Consider the following 19,412-nt stretch of genomic DNA (forward strand, 5'->3'; position numbering starts at 1 on the left):
GTACAACGATCTAGGAATTATTTGTATTATACAGGTGACAATTTAAGGGACAAATCATAAAAATATATATGTTGCTCGATAACCACATATGTGTATAGGGTACTCCATTCCATATTTGTTCTGAAATTCCGAACGAGAGAATATAATTATTATATACCATATATATATATATATATATATATATATATATATAAAAGAAAGAAAAGAAAATAATTGTTTTATTTATTTGTAAATTTTTAACAAATTATATAAATATAATACGAACAACGATGTAATAAATATTCTTAAAATTATTTATGATATCAAATAATAAGATTTTAATCTGTTTTTATTTAAATTATTTATTAAATATCTTAAATGGATTAACAATAAGTTACAAAAATATATATTATTTTATATTAATATGCGAGAAAAGTATTGCCGAGGAATTTTTAGAAGAAAATATTTTATTTTTTGGAAAACCCTATACAGTATTATGGTATAGAATCCAACTAGTCATTTATGACACTTTATAAAAATTAAAATAAATCTTTTACAAAAAAAGCACGGATGTATGGAAAACATGTTTTTCTAAATTATGTTTTAATTAAAAACGAAAGAAAAAATTGAAACTGAATTAAAATTGAACTATTCACACTTTAAAAAATAAATTTTTTGACATTTAACGTAATATTCTTTTGATTTTTTTTCTATTATAATTGCATATTATCAAATTATTAATTATTGATTATTGATTATTAATTATTGATTATTATTTTTATTTCTATCTATCTGCGAATTATCACTTAAACATTATTGAGTAATCTAAGTCTTGCGCAAGATAATTCTATATCTTATATATATGTCTCGATAAAGGAGAAATTACATGTTGTAAGTTCAAGTAGCAGAAAGTCGCAAGAAGCACAACGATAAAACCTATTTGTATCGAACAGTCAAACGAAACAATATTACACATTTCAATGAAAATCTGTGATTTAATGAAGTTCTTATTTTTCCTTCCTTATATTAAGCAAACATATATAAATAAAAATTTCTAAATTGTTTTAATATTATTGAAAATTTTTTTAATATTATTAAATAATATTATTAAAATATTATTAAACGTTGAAAGACAATTTATATCAATGTATTAATTCTAGTCTAATTTTCTCAAATTATAAAATAAATAAATAAATAAATAAGTAGAGTTTAAGATTAAGAATTTGTCTCTGAAAAAAAATGGGTCTGATTGCTTTATTTTTAATAAAGTATCTATTTATATAATTATAATAATATATATTATATATAACACATATTTTTATATCTCATAATTTCTAAATTTTTATATATATTTTTATATTTTTTATTTCAAAAGACAATAAAATTAATTTGATATCACAGCTATCTTTTGGATGTATAAATTTTGCAAAACAAATAGTATAGATAAGAAAAATATATATATAGAAAGAAAGAAAGAAGGAAAAAAATAGGATGAAAATTCGGAAATCATTTTCAGAATACTATAAATAAAATATAATAATGAAAAAATAAATAGTGGAATTGAAAAGTTAGAGATTTAGTAAAAATTGTTGAAATCAGCATTATCTTTAAAATGTTGCTAATGAAACACAAATAAAGAGGAAATAACGAAATAAAAATAAAAATAAGATAAGAATTAAAAATTTGGAAATCAACACCATCTTTCGAATATCAGTTATCTCTTTAAATAATCATCTTCAAAAGGATTCAAAAGATGGCATTGATTTTCAATTTTTATTTTATATATTATCTTGCTTTTAAAAAGATATCTTTAATATTCAAGATGGCGTTAATAGCTAATTCTTCTTCAATTATTTTTTTTTTTTTGTTTCCATATTTGAATTTCATTTGTGATATTTTGAAAATTTTAAAATTTTTATCTTTATCTTTGTTTCATTATTTGTTTTTCTTATTTTTATTTACTCTTGTCGTAAAATTATACACAAAATATTTTTATCATTTTTTTTTCAAAACTTCAATATTTTAATCTTTAATGTAAGTAAAGATATAAATATCGAATTTTTAATAAATATAAAATTTTTTTCCGAAATATAGATAAAAAATACATTATATCTCGTACAAAATTTTTTTAGGAAATAGTATATAATTATATCCGTGTATACGTAAATTAATATAATTAATAAATATTAATTATATATTAATTCTTTATCTTATAATTTAATTAAAAGACATTCACATAAAAAAATATTACTTTCATTCAAAACTCCAATTCGAATCAATCAAAATAAAATTATAAAGAAATGATATTCAAAATTTTTTAAAATATAATAAAATTTATGAATATTTAAAAAAAAAGTTTTCAAAATTCATATAATATCTTTATTATATATATTTAAAATTTAGGAAATTATAAATCATAAAACAAGTAATTAAAAATTTTTTAAATTATAAATATACATTATACGTATATATTATTATATTATATTATATATATATATATATATTTTTAATATAAAATCAAAACCACAATTTCTAATTTATAAATACGATATTTATTTTTAATCTTTTAACTCTTTATAAAAATACAGATAACATAAAAAATTATTTTTTTATTATCAAAATTTTATGAAATTTTTAGCTTTCTATAATACAATTATATAATACATTCTATAATACATTTATATAATACAATATATTTATATAATACAATTTTTATAAATTATATTACAGGAATGATATATGTATATAAAATTAAATAAAATTCATATAACTATATAGCTTATCTGAATATATTAAAATTCTATGTAAACTATATAAAGATAATTATTATTGATACGGATAAACATAATAAAATGAGTTATATGTTATTAATCGTTAAAAAGAATATAAGATATTTAATAATATTCAAAAAATGATAATTCTTAAAAATATTATTTATTCAAAATGTTTTATATTAAAGCTCCTACAGGACAAATATCATTTCATATTTTAGAAAAGTGCGTTTTGGATAGGTTAGAATATTTACAATTATTATACGAGAATAAAAATCATGAATTTAATGGTGATTTTGAATATTTATTAGAAAATTCAGCATATGACAAAATTGGACATTTTATATTACGGTAAGTTTTATTCGAATAACTATAATAATTATCAACCACTTTTAATATGTCAATTTATAATATTTTTTAATTTGATTTATCGATTTTATTTATACGATTGTATTGTATAAATAATTGTTTTAGATTATTGGCATCTGTGTCAGAAAAACTATATAATTATTGGATTGCGAAAGAAATATTATTTTTTCAAACTAGATTAAATTATATTTTACCTAGACAATTACATAAATTATTTAGGAGCATTTTATGTCAATTGGGAGAATTCACAGACAAAAAAAAATTAATTAATAAAACATTAAATGACATATGTATTTTTTTTTTAAAACCACTTGTTTTTAAACATCTTGTATCAAAAAATCATACAAAAAATTGTAATCTTTATAAAATTAAAGGTATATATTTATATCTAAATATAGATAAATAAATCAATTTTTAATAATTTAATTATTTAAAAATTATATTAACTTTTTTTTCAAGTACGATTTGAAGTAATACCAGATTTAATAACGAAACGAAAACTAGACTTGAATGATGGATATATTACTATATATTGTTCTAAATGGAAAAAATTATTCAAATCATTATTTTGTACTTATATAACCAAGCAAGTAATATGTATGAAAGCAAAAGCACAGTATATAATAAATCAAGATACTAGACTTAATTACTTATATTACAAAATTCATTCTAAAATATTTAAAGAAAATTGTCAAACATCAATAAAATATAGATATATAACTAAAGAAAATATAGATAAAGAAGTAAAAAATTTCCCACTTTGTATGCAACATTTGCATATAAAATTAAGAAAAACACATAGACTTAGTCATTATGCTCGTTTATATTATAGTCTGTTTTTAAAAGATGGTGGAATGCAGTTAGAAGATGCTATAAATTATTGGAAAGAAGAATATTCCAAACCTCATACCTGTTCTTCTACTTGTTCACATAATTGGCAAATGAATGAACGAAAATTTATATACAGTATTCGACATTTTTATGGTTTAGAAGGATCCAAAAAAAATTATAAATCACCTACTTGTGAAATGATGTGTGTAAGTAATATTTTCTATATTATGAAATTTCTGTATTTTCAAATTCATCTTTTTCTTATGTTATTAGATGAGTGCATCAAGTTCCGTATATGAAGGAGGATGTCCATTTAAAAATTTCGATATAAATATATTAAAAAATCTTTTATGTTTATCATTATCAAATGATCATATAACAAAAGTATTGAACGCTATATCTTCTCAAAATCCTCAAATTGCTTGTGCTGAATTCTTTAAAATATTAAATCAAAGAAATAAAAGTAATATTATTATTAATAGTCCACTACAATATTATTTCAAAATGATAAATCAAATTTAAATATATAAAACATTAACAAATTAGAATCAAATAATACATATTTTTAATATTTATTTTCCTTAAATCTAATGCAATACAAGTTAAAAATAAAATTTTATTTTTTACATAGATTTAATTAAAAAATTACAAATATCAAAAACTTTTAAGACTATTTTCTACAAGTGTATAATTTATACCATTTTTAACATGTATACAAATAACACCAAGTTTTTCTATATCCTTAATATTTCTATATTCATCATCAAAAAATATCATATCTTTATAATCAGTTTCTGATATTTTTTGGATCCTAAAAAAAATAAATTATGAAAATATTTATCAAATATTGTTATTATAAAAATTGAAAATAAAAATTATCTAAGATAAGAATTAATAATTTTTAATAAAACTTTATTAAAATTTACCTAGAAAAATGAGTTACTTTACTTCCTGGATAAATTTCTTTATATTTGAAATAATTATCCCAGTTAAATAAATTTAATAATTGTTTAGCACCTTGTATTTCTGAAGTACGAGATGCAACACCAAGTTCATATCCTTCTTCATATAAATATTTTAAAACATCAGGTACTTCTTTATAATATTTTATAATTTGACCATAAGAATCTATTACATCATTGCCTTTCCTTAATTTTAAAAAAAGGTTGATAGAAATTTTTATTGAACAACTATAAAATAATGTTGAAAATTATGTTTCTTTAAAACTTACTTTTTAAAAGGAGGATTGACATGAGTATCAATCCAAAATGGCCATAAAGTATAATCTGAAATATAATTAAATTACATTTATTCTTTAATAAATAAAAAATAAAAATATTTTTTTTTAAAGAAATTAATTAAAAATAAAACAAAAATTTTAACCTAAATCAAAGACAATTATTTTCGGTTTATGATTTTTTTCACACATTTTTAATACATAAAATTCATTATTATCTTATTATAATTTTAAATAAATTACTAAATATTAATATAATAAGAATTTTATAAATTATATATATCTAATATATAATTCTTTTTGATAAAATATAAAAATTATAATCATATCCACTATGATATCATATCTAGTACTATTTAATCATATTTGTGCTCGTAATAAAAAAATATTATAATAATAATATATTAGTAAATATGAAAAAAATTCTTATTATTTTTCATATGAAAAGATTAATATAAATTATTTTATACATAATATAATACTTTATTGTTTCTTTCAAAATTTTAATAATTTCGGAAAAAGTTTTATGTAATAATTAAATTTTCATGTACGCGAAAATTTATTGTTTTTTTTAAATGACCAATAATATTAAATTTCTGAATTTCGTTATAACCAATCACAAATGAAATACATATTAAGGCGATTTTCTAATTTATGTAAACCTCAAATTTTTGTTCGTCTTGTTCAGTAGTAGCGTCAATCTCGTTTATCGAGTTTGTAGAATTGTGAAGTGTTGATTAAAGATATATAATTATTAAATTTATCATAAAATTATTATTTTAGATATTAAAAACGTCCGAAGGTATACACGTACGTTATATTTTTTAAATAATTAACAGTAATTAATACTAAAAATATTTGTATGTCCTAAAAATTACAAACATAATTTATTACATTGCACATTACTGCTAATAATTTTATATTATTTTTTAAATTATTTTTATTTATTTACATATATATATCAACATTAAAAAATACATAATTATATAAATACATAAATACAAATATTATAATTATAATAATTTAAATAGAGAAAAAAAAGGAAAAAATGAATAATATTATTATATTATATTCATATTGTATCTATAATATTAAAAATAATTGAAATAATATATTATTATTAAATTAAATAATCTTTAGCTATTATGAATGTAATAATTTATGCTTTTAATTTATAATTGTTTTTTGATTAATTTACATATATTATTTTACATAATAGAATATTTTATTTATTGTTTTTTTTTAATGATAACTATTATTTTCATAATTTTATTTGATTAATTTTAATTAAAATTAAGAAAATATATACTACTTCTTCATTATGTTTTTATTATTATATTATATGAATTATTTTATATATATATTTTATATGTATATTTTATATGTATATTTTAAATATATATCTTATATATCTTATATGTTTCATATATTGATAATATCAATGCATTTATTACAGAAATGTCTGAATCGGATCTTTTAGCTACTGATCATATTGATGGTCTAGATGGACTTGAAAATGGTCAAGATGGAGATGCCATTATGCAATGTGATGGTGTAAAACGTGAATTAAATGAAGCAAATATCGATGATCCGGTATTTTGATATAAATAAATATTTGTTGTTATATAGTTTCTTAACTGTTTTTTTGATTGAAATATAACTTATATTTTTTTTATGTAAAATTTTTTTATCGTGTTATAGGAATTAGAAGCTATTAAAGCACGTGTTAGAGAAATGGAAGAAGAAGCAGAAAAATTAAAACAATTACAATCTGAAGTGGACAAACAAATGAATATGGGTAGTCCACCTGGAATAAGTAAGTTGTAGATATATATTAATTTCAATATATAACTAAAAATTTTACAAATATTTACATAATTTTTTTTTATAAGAAAGATTATTATATATTTTCTTAAATTTTTAGCAAGTCCATTAAATATGTCCCTTGAAGACAAAATGGAAGTTGATAATAGATCCATTTATGTTGGTAATGTGAGTAAGACTATATTTTGTATATATTTATATATATTTTATTTTATTAAAGAGTATTATTAATTAATGATCATTTTTATATAAAAGGTTGATTATGGCGCTACAGCAGAAGAATTAGAACAACATTTTCATGGCTGTGGCAGTGTTAATAGAGTAACAATATTGTGCAATAAATTTGATGGACATCCCAAAGGTTTTGCTTATATAGAATTTGCAGAACGTGATTCTGTACAAACAGCTATGGCTATGGATGAATCTATGTTTAGAGGACGTCAAATTAAAGTAATGCCTAAAAGAACAAATAGACCTGGATTGTCAGTGACAAATAGGTGCTTAATATATATTACTATACATATATATATATATATATATATTTTATCTTTATATACATTTAATTGAAATGAAATAAAATATTTGAACAATTTATAGGGGACCACGAGGAACGCGAGGCTACCGAGGTATAGCCAGAGGAATCATACGTGGTAGTGCATATTTTGGATATAGACCTATAAGGCGACCTAGGTATGTTATAAAATTAATAACTAATATTTATTTATGTTTTCAATAATTTCATGTTCAATGTTTTCAAATATTTTTTTCAATAATGTTTTTTGCATAGGAGTTACAGACGAGGATATTATATGCCGTATTGACCGTTTTAATATATTGTATTGGAATTTTACAATTGAGGTAAGTTTTTATATTTGTAATTTATGATTTTTTTTGATTATTCAAACATAAAATATCGAATATTAAAGCATATTAAATTTTTATATATATATTTAATTATGTATGTTAAACAAAAATATTTCTACATTTTATATTTATATTATAAAATTGGACATCTTTATGTTTGAACAATCAAAATATATATTATAAAACAATGCATTTATAGGAAAAGCTGGTGAAATAAAAAATATTTAGAATAATATTACATTGCAGAATTATAAATACTAAGATAAATGATAGAATAAATAAACCATTATAATATTCACTAGCCATTCCTGAATCAATGTATTTTTTCAGTGACAATTATTTTATGTATATATTAGATTTTTTTTTTTTTTTAATATTCTGATGTATCTATATAATCCATCTTGTAAATTTATGATATTAACAATCTAAAATTAAAAATATTAAAAAGAGTATCCATCAATTTTTTACAGTGGATATTACAAAATTTATATCTAGATACATTAGCTTTCTTAGGAAATGCTATATTTTATGCTATACTTCTTAGGAAATGCTATACATTTGTTTTCATTCTTAATATCTGGCCATATTTTAAATATTTTTAAAAAAGAAGGCACTTATATTAACAACATGTTTAGTATAAATATAATTTTATATTTCAATTGTATTTCAATTCTTTAATTTACAATTATAATTATACAATGCTTTTCTAATTGTTCTAGAATATTTTGTGTAATATATTTATTTTATAATATTTTTAAATAAATGAATGATTCAATTCACATTTATATTATAAAGTATGGCCATGTGAACTGTAACACTAAATATTGTAAGTTTTTGTGCATATCTTAATTATAGGTTACACAAAACTTACATATTTCTATGAACACGCATTTCACTATCATGCAGCTAAGGTGTTTAAGTAAATTCTTATGATATGTCCACAGAAAAAAAAACTGATACGATGGGAAAAAAAAGAGAAAGAAAAAACCTCATGTCAAAAGAAAAAAAAAAAGATTGGACAAAGATGGGCACAATTAATCATATTTGATTTAATAAATCTTCATATAAAAATTACAAATGTAGATCAGCGATAATTTGCAATTGCAGTTCAATTATATTTTTTATATAATTTGCAATATCAATCAATTTGCAATAATCAATCAATTTTATAATATCAGCCTTTATTAATGTCCAAAGATTTTCAATTTGTTTAAAATACAAAAATATATAAAACATTGGAATGTTTAATATCAAAATATAAAGAATGCACTAAATATGTGAGAGTATGTATATATATATTTACACATGCAAATTTATATATTATTTTAGCACAGAAATATAATTATTTATACTTTTTGAAAAAATTTAAATTTGTATTTTAAATTATTTTAAATAAAAAATGTTATTCCTTTGCATATTTAAATAATTATAAGATTAAATAATTAGTCATTATTCAAAACTTATTAATTCTCTTTTTATAATTGCTTTTTCAATTCACAATTTCATTTACATATTAATTTTTTAATAATTACAGTAAACTTTCCTAAAATATAATTTTTATTTTTTATGATCAATTTAATAATTAATTTAAAATATTAATATTATTATCAATTTAAAATATTTAGCATTTATAACAAAATTTATATATTTTCGTTATTGTTAAAATTTGTTAAAATTTTTATTCAATTCAATATTATGCATTTAAAATTAAATTTTATCTGCTTGAAACAATGATATATAAAAAAAAAGTCATTGATCTTAATTATATAAACACATTTACATATAACAAAATTATATAAACATAATTATGATTGTAAATAAAAATGATAATATTAAATATATTAACATAAAATATAATATAAAATTATAAACAAAAAGAATTTTTGTAGAATTCCTAACATTGAAAAAAATACATTAGTAATTTAGGAAATGATTTTAATAAATTATAATCTAGCAATAATAATTTTAGAAATATTTTTGGTGAAAATAAAGGCTGATATAATTATAATTAAAACTAAAATTTATAATGTCATTATTGTTATTACAATATACTATTAATATATTTGTAATAACTCTTTAATATAATTCTATATAATAATTCTTTAATAATTTCATATTTTTTAGCTATATAGAAACTTATACTTAAGACATCAATTAAAAAGAATTGAACTGCAATGTAAATATCTAGAGTAATACCATATTACTATAATTTATAGTAACTTTTGTATGCACACAGTAAGTGAAAGTTGCGAAAATGAAAAATTGTTAACTTCTGTAAAAGAATAACACATTGATATTATAATATATGCAACTTTCATTTATTTATTACTAACTATACATCCTCAATTTTATCTCAAACATATTGCTACTAATTTGTAAGATGCGTGTAAAATGTTTTTGAACTATTAATCCACTGTGCTATGATGTTAGGAGGAGAGCCAAGTTTCCACATATTAATAATCGAACCACATTTCGTAATGTTACTTCCATGTCGCTAAGTATTTTGCAGGTGCAGTGCAGCATCAGCATCAATTGAGTGATAATCATACAAATTTCATGAACAATTTTTACGTTCCATTAAAAAAAAAGAAAGAAAGAAAGAAAAAAAGAAAAAATAATTATATAAGTGTAATATATAAATGTAACATGATTGAGTGGTCAATAAAGATTTTCTTGGCTTAAAAATCATATATCGAAAATGTTATTTAATTTATATTTATTAAATATAATATATACATATATATATATATATATATGTGTATATATATATATACATATTTAATACATACATACATACATACATACATATATACATACATACATATATACATACATTCATACATATAAAATATAATTGATGTATTAATCATAATAACATTAATAATATTAAACATAAATATACATATTTATGTATAATATCATTTTATAAAGAACAGGTTAAATAAAAAATTAACTTCAAAAAATTAGCGATTTGCATTTATTAACATTCAGTATCATTTAAATCGATATTTTTATATTTCAATTAATATTATCAGATGAATAAATTTTGTTCATACAAATTAATATTTTAATAACAGATATAACCAGAATATTATTATATATGTTTTATTAGAAATTTGTATTTCTTTATATCTCTGAAGGCATATAAATGCACGATTAATCTCTAAACAGTTTTCAATTAATGGAAAGATTATGAATAAAATGTAACAGAAAACATTGAAGACCTGAATTTAAGATGCTAAAAATATAGCATAATAGCATAACAAAATATTTGTTATTCTATTGTATTTTTTAATAACTACATAACAATGTAAACAAATTATATTTAAAGCATATCATATTTTAAAATTCTAATCTGCCGTTTTCTTTTTGCTACTTTTGATGTATTAATATTTTTAACGGCCACAAGAAATACTTACTTATATTAGTATTAAAAAGAAATGTATATAACAAAAATCAAAATAAATTTTAAATATTTTAGTAAATTATATCAATTTTGCAACAAACTATTTTAATAATCAATTTATTAGATTGAAATTTTAAATATTAATTATATCTTTATTTATACAATTTATAACAGATAAGTAAATTAGTTAATTTTTTTTAAATTAATTATTTTTTATAGACAAAGTAATTTAATCAATATAATTTAAAAATATAATTATGATATTAAAATATTAAAAATTTATTTCATTTTTTTAAGTTCAATGCAATTTTTAAATATTGATTTTTTTTATAATAATCATAATTTAAATTTATAATAATTAAGAGTCTATTTTTTTCAAATTTCAAATATATATAATAAAAAAATATTAAGTAACAAAGATTCACTAATATAAATAATTTCAAATTTTCAAGATTATAGATTTTTTTTCTTTAAATAACTTAGATTGTTTTGGTTTTCAGATAAATTATATTTCTATTATATTTAGCATATTTTTGAAATCTATATATATTTTATGATGCATAGCTATTCTTTATAATTCAGGTCTTCAATTTAAATCTAAGAATTTAATAGCAATATCTTGGACTTTATTCATTTCAGTCCTTTTTCGATAAATATCCATGTTCATATAATAGTTTTAATTATTTGGTCTAAAGAACAGGATATAAGATTGCATTGAGATAAACATTGACTAGTATACCAACTTCATAGAGTGTAAATTTTGTTTTGGAAGGCAATAGTGATCATTAAGAATGTAATTCAAGTGTTTCCAAAATTGATCGACATAAACTTTGTAACTTTGGTCTTGTTGTATGTTCTGTATGCATATTTTCTAAATATTTTAATATTTCTACTCCACCTTCTCTGATTAGCATACTGCAATAACGTTTTGCTACAAAATTTTAATGATATAAATATAATATAATAATAATATGAATATAATTAAATATATATATTTTATATTATTACTTACGATTTTTTGTGCATACATGATGTATTGCCCAAACTGCCCAAAGTTGAACAGGATAAGCATTTCGACAAAGCAAAAGTGAAAAAAATGGATGAAAACTTCTATATGCAACCATTTCTCCTTGAGGAGTTTGCCAATGTGTTATAGTATGAGCTAATTGTTCTAATAATTCATCTCTACTTGGTAATGAAGATATTGCAGCCCATGCACGTGGACCATCACTAAGCAAATGTGCAGCAATACCTGCTGCGAAATAAGATACATCAATATGTACAGATGTTAACAATGTAGAAAGCATAGAGATGAACCTAGGCTGCATAAGTCTTGGTCTTAAATGAACTACCTATAAGACATTACAAAATATAATTATGTTAATCTATATTTTTTATAATTAAATTACGTTTAAATTTAATAATTATTTATATAATAATTAAAAAAATAAAATAAATTAATTATTACAAACCTCTGCTATATTATTTAACGAGCCAAGTACTTTAGTTTCAACACTAAACTGTCCTTGAAAACTTTCTAATACTTCAAGAAATAATTCCATTCCACCTTCATCTAAAAAGACTTCACATGTAGTAGCACTTTCATCAGTTAAATTCCATAGAGCACTTAATGTAAATTTCATTGTTATGTCGACTGATTTTGATTCAACTTTAGTTCTAACCATTGCTAGTAATTTAGACATATACTGAGGTTGAGCACCAAGCATTGATGTTTCTACTGTTGATATTTTTGCTGCTAATATAGAGCAAATAGCAACAGACATACGATTCATTGATGGTTCATTAAATGTTAACAAAGAATTTAATACTAATCTTGCACATCTACAAATGGAAAATAATTGTTATAAATTTAATTGATATTTTTTAATTTATATATGATAAATAAATAAATTTATCGTACGTAATTATAATAAAAAATAAAAAAATATTTGCTATATTTATATTACATTTATAAAATAAAATATATAATTTTATAAAGTTCAATTACCTATATTTATCAAAAGTTATTTCCTGTAGTATTCTATCACTACATAAAATTAATAATGTATTCATCTGAAGTCGATAGTTGGTTGGATAAGATTCCATTGCTATCATTGTTAATTCAACAACTTGTTTAAGAATTGATGGGTGAATCATGATGGAAAATTCACCTTTAGTGAGATTATAAAGACATGCAGTACATGGCACTTGTATACGTACTTCTTGTGGATGTTCTCTCATTGCAGGTAATACTAACTTTATAACATCAATCCGAGATTCAAGAAAATTATGTGTTAAACGGAATAAATTAAATAAACACTTCTCAAGATAAAGTGGTCTGCATGTATATCTTTTAAGACCTTCTAAGATTTGAGATTCTGTTGCTGTACCAGTAACCTAAAATAAATATTAAATATTATATTAAAATATTTAAATATTTTTCTTTTTATTATATAATTATAATTTGATAAAATGATAATTTGATAATATGAATAGAAATATTTAAATAAAATTTTTTTAAATAGTTTATTACTACTATAAATATATTTATATAATTATTTATTTATAATTAATAATTATTTTTTCTTCTATTCTTTATATTATTTATCTTCTATTCTTATATTATTTTTTAATACTTACAACAAGTCCAGGCCTATAGTATTCATCTGTTGGATTTGTTAAACTGTCATCATAACAAGCATCTGTACTTACAAGTCCCAAAAACCTTAAATGTGTGTGAGCTTTTATAAATTCTTTTAAATCTTTTGGATCTATATCACCCTTACCTATGTTAAATGATAAAATAGAAAATATTAAATCATTTTATATATTATAAAAATAAAAACAATATATATTATATTATATAATTACCAGATAAATCTAAACTAGTTAGATATGGCATACAATGTACAGCTTTTAAAAAATCTGTTATTTTTGGCTTTTCAGGCCCCAACACACAATTAAGAGCATGCATATCTTTTTCATCTGAAATATCTAAATTTCTTAATTCATTCAACTCCAATAATACTGAGATTAAATCTGCACTTTCATTTATCTTTAAGTTATACATATTAAGTGTTTTTAAACGACTTTTACACTTTTTTAATGGTGTTATATCATCAACTTTTGTACATGAAATATCTAAGCTTTCTAAAAGGGGAAGATCCTCAACTACTATTTCCAATCCATGTTTATTAAATTCTGTACCTGATACATTTAATGTATGCAATGACCTCAATTTATTTAATGTTACTACCACACAATACCTATTATAAAATATATATATGGTGTAAATATTATACATAGATAGAATGTTTTTAATTATATTTAATTATTTTTAAAAGTAATTATATTGAATACCGTGAACAATCTATAAAACTTCCTTTTGCTACACTCAATGATCTAAGATTTTGTACACTCCAATCACCCAAACAACTTATCAGATCATTAACAGTTATTTTTAAACCATTTACCATTAAATCTACCACTTTATGTTGTTTTAAAACTTTTAAACCTTTTGTTGATAATGCAGATGCATCTTTTAATCGTACATGCCTATAAATGACAATAAGAAATTAATATTTTTTACATATAAATTTACATATCTAAAAAATGAAAATATAAATACCTTAACCTGGTAGATTTTGAATTAAAAAGAGTAATTGTCAAATCAGATAATGTTTTTTTCTCACAAAGATTAGCCAATAATTGTTCTGATACTTCAGCTGGTAAAAAAGCATCTGGATGTCTAAAACTAAGTCTTGTTGCTGAACTCGATGATCCATCATTAGATGCTTTACCTATTATTGCATCCAAAAATATATTTACATTATTATTATTATTATTCAATAAAAATAAAAATTAATTTGAGATTTCATAAAAAATTATATTAAAAAATGAATTCTATTAATTTTTATAAAATTTCTTCAATAATAATATAAAACGTAAATAAGATACATAATTATAAAATATAAATAAATATATAATTAAAAAAATTCTTTTGATTTTTAAAACTTACTGCAAGTAGTTGTATCCAATGAATTAGGGGAATGTTCTTCTGTATCACCAAGATGTACATCACATAAATCCAAAACATTATTACAAATAAAATCAATGCAAACCTCAAGGAGACTTTTCGGAGACTCAAACATTTTATATTCTTATTTACACACAAATATTCTTTATTTTCTTTGTAGCTTCTTAAAGAATTGATTACTTCAAATGGTCTAACATTTCATTCTTTCATATTTATTTCAAAAAATCTGTTATAACACATATACACATTCATATATATATATATATATTTATATATATAATTATATATATTCATATATATATATATATATATTTATATATATAATTATATATATATTATATGTGTGTGTGTGGTGTGCGCGCGCGCGCGCGCGTGTACTTGATACACTATTTTCAGAATTTAAAATTTTTAATATAAACGTACGTTATATAAAATGAAATACACCAATTTTTATGAAAATTAATTCATATATTATCCGCGAAAAAATTAAATTGCATGCACAATTTTTAATTTTTTTATAATGATAAATTTGTTTAAAATATTAAAAATATGCTACATCTATCTTACTTAAAAAATAATATAATTATATATGCGTCAATATATAAAGGAAATATCAGAAAAAATTATATAAATAATTTTATTTCCAACATATAGATGACAGAATTTTAAATAATGATTACGTAATGATAAGTTCACATTGAATGAAATAAATATTTGTGTCACTATGCATTTAAGCACATTATAACACATATTAAAAGAAATTCATGAAATTGGAAAGTTATTTATTAAATATACTAAACTTTATTATGTGAGTGTAATATTTTTAAAAAATCATTAAATTATTATATAAACTTTTTTATAAATAACACTGAAACACAATTGTGAAAACAATTGCAGAAAATTGTAGTCTCTCACCTGTGGAGAGAACGCCATATTGACTTGCTAAATGTCAAAACAGATTAAAAAGTACAATATAGATGTATACATACTGTTAAATATATAAATATGATTATCAAGTTCAATGATAGAATCAAAGATGAATATCAATTATAATTTTTCTGTTCAAATTAATTTTAAAATTTATTTTATGTGATTTATAATGATTTTGAATATACATACCTCAATATTGCGAAAATCTGACATTTTTATTGTTTTTAATGAAAAAATTTATTTCATGAAGAATATTTATAGATAAAACTTAAAACATTTCTTAATATAGAAATCTTGTTATTCTTGTAAACATAATGAAGTAAAAACTTTATTCATAAAGGAATTCGGTTATTGACACACTATCAATATGGCGGTAAAGTGGAAAACGATGTGCTTTTCAGTATGTATTACAATTTTAATTTTCAGTAATCAGAATTTTTTCTAAATATAATTATAATGTTTATATAAAGATTGTTTTAAAGTGTTTATTTCTAATAAATCTAATGTTTATTTTAATATATAGAATAATAATAATATTTGATTTTAAAATTTAAAGAATAAAGAAATTATCAAAAATATAGATTTTTAATTTTAAAAATTATACTATATTTAATATTTAATCATTTAATTACTTGTACATTATATTAAATCTTTCGATTATAATTATAAATATAAATTTTTTAATTTCTTAGAAATGATAATATAAAATTTATAATTAAAATGAAATTTTTTTCATTGTTTTTAAGGTTTAAACAAGGATGTGCTTTTAAAAATAAAATCATGATTTAAATATACTGATATATATCAGTTGTCTTATAAAGTCATGTTAAATGATATTTGGTATTAATCATTTCACTTGCATTTAAATTTAATTTTTAATTAAAAGAATGCCAAGTTTGAGAAAAAAAGTTGCTGGTTTTATGCGACAATTATCTATTAGCAACTTGGCAGGAGCTGTAGAAAATATAAGTCAAGGAGAACAAACTTTGCGTAGTCCAAGATCATTAACACAAGATTTTACAAGCGGTTGTTTTATTACACGATATCTTGATGGGTAATAATTTTTTTAATGCATTTTTATTCATGAATATTATAAGTAAATTTTAAATAAATTTATAACATAGTTATAAATATTTATAATATTTTCAGTTTGGAAACTAAGCAAGAAGGACCAGCAATTTTGCATGGTAGAAATCCAGAAGAATTACCAATTAAACAACTTGGAAATTTTCAGGAAGATAAAGATATAGTAGCTGCTCATACTGGCCCAGATAATGGACTTACAACTGTTAATATACAACAAAGACATTTAAGTATTAATGATATTGATATTGATTACATTGATATGTTAGATCAAGGAGAACAATATAGAAATAGTATGTATTCTATATATGAAATTTTGGAATAATAAAAAATATTTTTAAAAAAATTATTTTTTTTTTAGCATCAACAACAACGACTCCTGCAATTGCTGGTGTTGTTGATTGGTTTAACCCTCATGAAATGGTTTATGGAATTGCTACTACATTATATGAGAAAAATCCTACAAATAATACAAATAATGGAGAACCAATAGCAGATTGTTTTGGTATTGTAGCACGATCAAATTCAGCTATTTTGGCACTTGCTGATGGTGTTAATTGGGGTATGGTTATAGAAAATAGTTATCTATTTTAAATAATATTAAATAAAAATATAGGAATGTATGTATTTTTTAATAGAATAAAATTATATTAGGTACCAAAGCAAGTATTGCAGCTAGATCTGCAATACATGGAAGCATGGAATATTTAAATAAGGCTCTTTTTTGTCCTTCAATTAATGGAAAAATGAATACAACGAAAGATGTTTTTATAGCATTACTTCGTTCATTTCATGCTGCACATTCATTAATTTTGCAAGAACAAGGAATGCTTACAACGTTAACTGTATGTGCAGTTCTTCCACTGCCAAATTCTGATTCTACAGAACAAATTAAATATATGGCATGTACCTGTAATGTTGGTGACAGTTTAGCTTATGTATATTCAAGGTAAAATTAAAAATTTTATAAAAATATTAAATAGGATATTATTTGAGATAAAAACAATATTTCACATTGATAGGAAAACTGGAGTAAGAGAAATAACAAGAGGATCTCATGATATTCATTGTATGCGTGATATGCGTGATGCTCTTGGAGCATTAGGACCTGTGGATGGTTCTAATCCTGAATTGAATAATTTAACTCTTGCTATGACAGAAGTTGAAAAAGGAGATATTGTATTCTTAACTAGTGACGGAATTTCGGATAATTTTGATCCTGTAGTTGGAAAATTTGCTATCTTACCATGTCACAATTCTGTACCTGATTCAAATGTAAAAAATCATACCGAAGGAAGATCAAAAACGCGTCGAAAATCTGCAGAAAACTTGAGACATACAGAATCTGGCAATAGTAATAAAAATAAATCTAATTTGCCTGTAGTTGAAGCATATCAAAGACATGAGCTCACATTGCTTAGAATGGAAGATTTATTAAGAAGAGGTGTATCTGGAGAAGGTCCACCATGTAATAGTGCCAAACATCTTTGTGAACTTCTTTTGGATTTTGCTGTAAGTTATATGATATTAAAATTGAAATTTAATAATAAAATATGCAAAATATGCATGAATTATATAATTTCATTAATTTTTTAATAAGCAAAAAATAAAAGTGAAATATGTTATATAAATATATCATATAATAAAATAAAAAGCTAATTTTAAATACTAACATAAATTTAATTTTTGCATATAATAAGGTACGCATAACTGCCGCTAAAAGACGAATATTGGAAGATACAGATTTATATTATGCACAAAATAAAGATGGCCAATTAATTCAACTTTCTAAACAAGAACAAAGAACTCGACGAATAAAAACTTTGGACAAGGTTTCTATGATTCCTGGAAAATTAGATCATGCAACAGTCGTAGCATATGTAGTTGGATCTATTAATTCGGAATATGGTTTATAATTAATTAATAAATTATAATTTTAATTTGTAAGGAAATTAATAAATTAGAATTTTTTCAATAGTGACATTTTCTTAAGTAAATTAAATTAAAATTACTGTTTTATTATGAATTGTTTATATAATTTTTTTATTATTTGAAATACAAAATATATATGATAATACTTAT

General features: G+C 20.7%; 5 protein-coding genes across 10 annotated transcripts; 3 read left to right on the forward strand and 2 right to left on the reverse strand.

Annotated features, from left to right (window-relative positions):
• Window positions 1–2,922: 2,922 nt before the first annotated feature.
• LOC100578483 (probable DNA primase large subunit) lies at window positions 2,923–4,552 on the forward strand. The gene is made up of 4 exons (XM_006568379.2): window positions 2,923–3,101; window positions 3,225–3,493; window positions 3,579–4,156; window positions 4,224–4,552. Exons 1-4 carry the CDS (start codon window positions 2,923–2,925, stop codon window positions 4,470–4,472), a joined length of 1,275 nt encoding a protein of 424 aa, XP_006568442.1. The 3' UTR covers window positions 4,473–4,552.
• LOC102653960 (magnesium-dependent phosphatase 1) lies at window positions 4,553–5,391 on the reverse strand. Its single transcript, XM_006568363.3, has 4 exons — window positions 5,334–5,391; window positions 5,182–5,236; window positions 4,877–5,098; window positions 4,553–4,761 (listed from the first exon to the last, which is right to left on the reverse strand). Exons 1-4 carry the CDS (start codon window positions 5,377–5,379, stop codon window positions 4,605–4,607), a joined length of 480 nt encoding a protein of 159 aa, XP_006568426.2. The 5' UTR covers window positions 5,380–5,391; the 3' UTR covers window positions 4,553–4,604.
• Window positions 5,392–5,859: 468 nt separating this feature from the next.
• Window positions 5,860–7,869, forward strand: LOC409558 (polyadenylate-binding protein 2-B). 2 transcript variants are annotated; one of them, XM_016913262.2, is made up of 7 exons: window positions 5,860–5,997; window positions 6,644–6,780; window positions 6,889–7,003; window positions 7,112–7,179; window positions 7,267–7,508; window positions 7,609–7,701; window positions 7,799–7,869. In XM_016913262.2, the coding sequence occupies exons 2-7, from the start codon at window positions 6,646–6,648 to the stop codon at window positions 7,830–7,832; spliced, it is 687 nt and encodes a 228-aa protein (XP_016768751.1). In that variant the 5' UTR covers window positions 5,860–5,997; window positions 6,644–6,645; the 3' UTR covers window positions 7,833–7,869. The 2 variants fall into 2 exon arrangements, with proteins under 2 accessions (XP_016768751.1, XP_006568427.1); XM_006568364.2 differs by having other exon boundaries at window positions 5,869–5,989.
• Window positions 7,870–11,786: 3,917 nt separating this feature from the next.
• LOC409106 (protein zyg-11 homolog B) lies at window positions 11,787–16,574 on the reverse strand. 4 transcript variants are annotated; one of them, XM_392631.7, is made up of 10 exons: window positions 16,437–16,574; window positions 15,300–15,543; window positions 14,910–15,081; window positions 14,642–14,836; window positions 14,153–14,547; window positions 13,922–14,067; window positions 13,290–13,678; window positions 12,754–13,123; window positions 12,294–12,633; window positions 11,787–12,212 (listed from the first exon to the last, which is right to left on the reverse strand). In XM_392631.7, the coding sequence occupies exons 2-10, from the start codon at window positions 15,430–15,432 to the stop codon at window positions 12,067–12,069; spliced, it is 2,286 nt and encodes a 761-aa protein (XP_392631.2). In that variant the 5' UTR covers window positions 15,433–15,543; window positions 16,437–16,574; the 3' UTR covers window positions 11,787–12,066. The 4 variants fall into 4 exon arrangements, with proteins under 4 accessions (XP_392631.2, XP_006568424.1, XP_006568423.1 ...); XM_006568361.3 differs by lacking the exon at window positions 16,437–16,574 and adding an exon at window positions 16,233–16,352; XM_006568360.3 differs by lacking the exon at window positions 16,437–16,574 and adding an exon at window positions 16,118–16,248.
• On the forward strand, window positions 16,026–19,356 carry LOC724617 (PP2C-like domain-containing protein CG9801). Of its 2 annotated transcripts, none has more exons than XM_026441607.1 (7): window positions 16,026–16,125; window positions 16,994–17,301; window positions 17,397–17,623; window positions 17,692–17,892; window positions 17,985–18,279; window positions 18,353–18,842; window positions 19,031–19,269. In XM_026441607.1, the coding sequence occupies exons 2-7, from the start codon at window positions 17,135–17,137 to the stop codon at window positions 19,244–19,246; spliced, it is 1,596 nt and encodes a 531-aa protein (XP_026297392.1). In that variant the 5' UTR covers window positions 16,026–16,125; window positions 16,994–17,134; the 3' UTR covers window positions 19,247–19,269. The 2 variants fall into 2 exon arrangements, with proteins under 2 accessions (XP_026297392.1, XP_026297393.1); XM_026441608.1 differs by lacking the exon at window positions 16,026–16,125 and adding an exon at window positions 16,495–16,647 and having other exon boundaries at window positions 19,031–19,356.
• Window positions 19,357–19,412: the final 56 nt, after the last annotated feature.

The sequence above is a fragment of the Apis mellifera genome, linkage group LG7 (genome assembly GCF_003254395.2).
Source record: "Apis mellifera strain DH4 linkage group LG7, Amel_HAv3.1, whole genome shotgun sequence".
Taxonomy (NCBI): Eukaryota; Metazoa; Arthropoda; class Insecta; order Hymenoptera; family Apidae; genus Apis; species Apis mellifera.